Consider the following 4796-nt stretch of genomic DNA (forward strand, 5'->3'; position numbering starts at 1 on the left):
GAACAGGTCCCTGGCGGAAGGACGTGTCCCTCAAGAATGGCACGAAGCAACTGTGATAGCCCTACCTAAAACAAACCCACCTACCTTAAACGACCTGAGACCCATCTCACTGACTTCCCTCCTAGCAAAAACATGCGAGAGCTTTATTGCCAAATGGATCCTGACAGACATCACCCCACATCTTGACCCCAGACAGTTTGGCGGTATCCCGGGTCGATCAACAACCCATTGTCTTGTAGACATCCTAAACCAGCTATACAAGACATCAGACCAGAGAGACACAGTAAGCAGCTTGGTACTAACTGATTTCGCGAAAGCGTTTGATCGCGTAGATCACACAACTGCAATCTCGAGTCTCATAGATCTTGGCTGTCGACCATCCCTTCTTCCATGGCTGGGGGATTTCCTGACGGGGAGGAAACAACGCACCCGCTACCAGGACACGCTGTCTGAATGGAGGACGCTGACATGTGGACTTCCCCAGGGCACCGTCCTCGCGCCCATAGTGTTCATTGCTATCATCAATAGCGCAGCAAGCACCGCCCGATCACACCACTGGAAATTTGTGGATGATCTGAACATGGTTGAAAGCAGATCAGTCAAAGCACAGTCAAACCTACAACAAGATCTAAATGCCCTCGATCTATGGTCTAGTACAAACCACATGAAACTACACCCAAACAAATGCAAGGTGATGCATATCGTTTTCAGAAGAACACCTCCCCCACTCCCCCCACTTCAGTTAGCGGGCCACGTCCTTCAAGAAGTTACTGCAGCCAAGTTACTGGGAGTCTGGGTACAGAGGGACCTAAAGTGGGACAGTCATGTTACCCACATGGTGAAACAGAGCAGTAAACGGTTATTCATCCTACGACGGTTAAAGAAGTTCAAGATCCCCGAGACAGATCTTGTCACCGTTTATACATGTTACGTGCGCCCCTTGTGCGAGTACGCTGTACCGGTATGGAACCCTGGTCTCACCAAACTCCAGTCAACCCGTCTAGAGACAGTTCAACGCCGCGCATGCCGCACCATTCTGGGCAAGAAGTACACCTGTTACTCTGAAGCACTTACAGTCCTCGGCCTGTCTACCCTTGAAACAAGGAGAGAACTGCTGTGTACGAAGTTCGGACTCAGTCTACTGAACTCTGCTTCCTTCAGACATTGGCTCCCTCCATCTCGGGGCGAAGTCAGCGGGCGGAAAACCCGAACTAGTCACAAACTGAACTGTATTGTTGCAAAGACTCAGCGCTACCGCAACAGTTCCATCCCATATATTGTTAGCCTACTAAATAAGTAATCGAGCGTACTCGGTTACGACCTTCCAGTCATTGAGGGGTAATTAACTGTCATGCCTTAATAACATGTTTTGTTTAGTAGCCTTCTTTATGACCACTGTTTTACCTCGAATTCGTAATCTTAATATGTATTTTATCCAGCAATGTAAACTTATTAACATTTATAACTCTAATAGATTTTACCATATGTGTATATGTTTGTAATAGATGTTGTTCGATTTTAAAGCTTTTAATGGGTTGTAATTGTAAGTAACAGTGCAATTCAGAACCCCTGGGTTCTGCAAAACTGTTTTACGTCGTTATCAATAAACCAGTCATATAGTGACTTTGAAAATCTGGTTTCCAAGCCTTCAAACTGCATTGTGAACCTTTGTACACAACACCTTGTTCTGTTTGTCCCATAATACACAGCCCTAATCGAAGACCCTGAGCCGGAACTGACAGAAGAGGGATTGCCTGACATCACCTATCATCCTCCGGGCTGCAACTCTGAGGGGGAATCTTCACCTATTGACTTGGACAAAGAAGGTATATTGTACATTTATTGTATGATAGTTGTCTGCAAATTAACCAACATCTTTCTAATTATCTGACGAATGCCACACTGATTCAATTTTATGGAATTGTTCATTGATTTTCGCCCAGTGTAAACAAAACCTCCCCAGGGCTTAAAGGGGACTGACTCAGACACTCAGTACAGTGCCAACTCGTAAATGCCACAAAAGGCCAGCCTGCGTCGGCTTGACGTAAAACTGACCAAGTAACCACAATACCCTCTATTACTTCCTAGATTGATCATTATTCTTGTCTATAATACCACTTTAGCCGAGTCTAGATGGCTTGTTGTTTGTTTGCTAAGGTTTTCTACTGGGTTGGGGGTGTAGTGTGATTAAAAGCCATACGTCTGGTGGGCTGGTAAAACATCCCTTTTCCCAGTTGCCTGCCTTCAGTTGTCATTAGGGTTTAAATTCCACAAAGTGCTACATAATTCTATAGGAAGTGCTATTTGTCAAAGCCTGGGAATGCCTATTAACATTGTTGTACAGAGTTTTTTTTTCTGGAGAAAATGACTTCGTCACATTGTCACATTATTATATTGGTGCATTTCTCTGTTATTTTGTAGGAGAAGATGTGGAGGACAATCTGAATGATGAAGAAGGTAATTTTTTAAATAATATTTGCATACACTCAGGTAGCTAGACGTAGACGAGTTAGGTTTTAATACTTGGGTTTGCCAGCAATCATTCCTTTACGAAAAACACATTGAAAACAGTTGAGGTGTCTTGTATGAATTAACATTGATATTTTTTGGGATTTTTATGACATTTTATGGCCTGCATTGCATCAATGTGAGATGAAATTGCATTCTACTGCATGCCAAGCGCCAGCGAGGAAGACAGCCCAGAAAAGCTCTCCAAGTAAGTTTGTGTATCGTTTGTGTCATCTCTTATACTATTAATTGCAAGTAAGCTGTCAAGGCCAGAGAGTGTTAGGCGAAAAGCGAGTGACAGTTGGTTAATATACTAACTGATAAATTGAATGGTTATGGCAGAAATAATTTGCATGTATATGGAGTCAAGTAACTCAGCGGTCGCTCGAATTTCTTGAAGGGTTGTCAGCAATTTACGCATTGAAGACATGGAGGGCGATAACGAGGAGAGGACAAGACAGCAGCAGGAGGAAGGAAGAAGACAAGAGGAGCAGGAGGGAAGAAGACAAGAGGAGCAGGAGGGAAGAAGACAAGAGGAGCAGGAGGGAAGAAGACAAGAGGAGCAGGAGGGAAGAAGACAAGAGGAGCAGGAGGGAAGAAGACAAGAGGAGCATGCGCAGGAGGGAAGACAGCAAGAGGAGTACAGGAGACAGCAGGAAGAGTGGGCAAGACAGCAGGAGGTGGACTGGAGGAGACAGCAGGAAGAGTGGGCAAGACAGCAGGAGGTGGACTGGAGGAGACAGCAGGAAGAGTGGGCAAGACAGCAGGAGTGGACAAGACAGCATGAGGTGGACTGGAGAAGACTGCAGGAGGAAGCGGAGGAACAAAGGTCGGTAGCTAGGATACAACAAGTCCTGCAACATGACAGGTTAAGGGATAATTCAGTTTCCCTTCCGCAGCATGCATTGCGAAAACAGGGTGGCATAAGAGCGATCGTCATGACGTCATGACCGATGATGTATGATGTAAATGGCCTCCTTAAATCCTGTCGTAAAGTAACCACGTGTGTATACTTCAGAAGACCCGGACCTGGGACACCTATCCTCCAGAAACCACTTGTTGGTCTTCAATTGGAAAAGTTTTAATTGTCATTATATTGAAATGGTTGATTATGCCATAAGCCTTTGTATTCATTACTGCGTGCATCTAGCACGCTGACAACATGACACAACAAATACATGTATATGAGTCATGGAAATTAACTGACAACAGAAATCTTTCCTCTTTTCCTCAGGAGAGCACGATGGCCTCGAGTCATGGGCACTCGCGTGCCACCAGCAGTGCCGCCGCCGCAGTATGCGCCCTGGCCACTAGGATTGTTTGATACCAGTCACAATCTAAACCAGACGGGCCAAAACAACAACAGAGGCGGGGGGAACAGAGGACGCAATCGCCGTCGCAACAACGCTCACACTACACCTTATACAAGAAGCAATATGGGACGGGGGGAGGGGAATGGACAGGGGGAGGGGAATGGACAGGGGGGTGGGAATGGACAGGGGGGTGGAAATGGACAGGGGGGTGGGAATGGACAGGGGAATGGGAATGGACAGGGGTAAAGGCCGATTATCATATATAACGCTCACATACAATATCTAAACCACAATGATTAAATTTCTTTTGTTTCATTCTCATTCACACAGCAATTATAAAAATGATGACCTAATTTCCATAATTAATGCAAAAATTTAATTACTTCTTAGTGATAAATGGGAATTTCATATTAAGGACATGTGTAAGTTAATCCAAAGTTAACATCACGATGCATTTATTATGTTACTATAGTCATTATAGAGTAACATTAACATTATAACTGTGGGATTTGAAGGTTTTTGCCCTTGTAATGATAAGGATGAAGTAATCAACCCGTCTGCCACTCAAAAATCATTACTATAGACTTGTCTGTAAGTGTCATGTATAGGAGATATAATTGATTGTAACGTTACATACTACAGTACCAATGATTGACTAAGCACACACTCTTACCATATTTGCAATTAGGCCACAGCATGTCAACTTAATTAATGACATCCTCTGCAAACTCCAAGTAAACTTCGAGTCTTTTTGACAGCTTTAAGTACAAAGGACTTTGTTACGCTCGTCTCACAACCTTATTATAAGTTTGTTATTATTACAAATGCATGACAGAAGGCTAATTGTGAGTACGTATTTCATATACATATGAAGATATAAAATGATATGAAGAACTAATTCCTTCAGTACACTTTACTCTTTATACTACAGTACGATGTATATCAAGCCAGTTTTGTTGGGTTTTACTTCTTCTT

The 4796-nt window shown here is 43.7% G+C and overlaps 1 protein-coding gene across 1 annotated transcript; it reads left to right on the forward strand.

Annotated features, from left to right (window-relative positions):
* The first annotated feature begins 2936 nt into the window (after positions 1–2936).
* LOC109476173 (nuclear transcription factor Y subunit beta-like) lies at positions 2937–4067 on the forward strand. The gene is made up of 2 exons (XM_019777061.1): positions 2937–3337; positions 3743–4067. The coding sequence occupies exons 1-2, from the start codon at positions 2937–2939 to the stop codon at positions 4065–4067; spliced, it is 726 nt and encodes a 241-aa protein (XP_019632620.1).
* The last annotated feature ends 729 nt before the right edge of the window (positions 4068–4796 follow it).

This window comes from Branchiostoma belcheri, unplaced genomic scaffold (genome assembly GCF_001625305.1).
Source record: "Branchiostoma belcheri isolate BF01 breed outbred unplaced genomic scaffold, Haploidv18h27 scaffold362, whole genome shotgun sequence".
NCBI classification, from domain to species: domain Eukaryota; kingdom Metazoa; phylum Chordata; class Leptocardii; order Amphioxiformes; family Branchiostomatidae; genus Branchiostoma; species Branchiostoma belcheri.

Coding starts and splice junctions, on each gene's coding strand:
- LOC109476173 (XM_019777061.1), top strand. CDS start 2,937: ATGGAGGGCGATAACGAGGAGAGGACAAGACAGCAGCAGGAGGAAGGA. Junction 3,338..3,742: donor GAGGAAGCGGAGGAACAAAG/GTCGGTAGCTAG, acceptor TCTTTTCCTCAG/GAGAGCACGATGGCCTCGAG.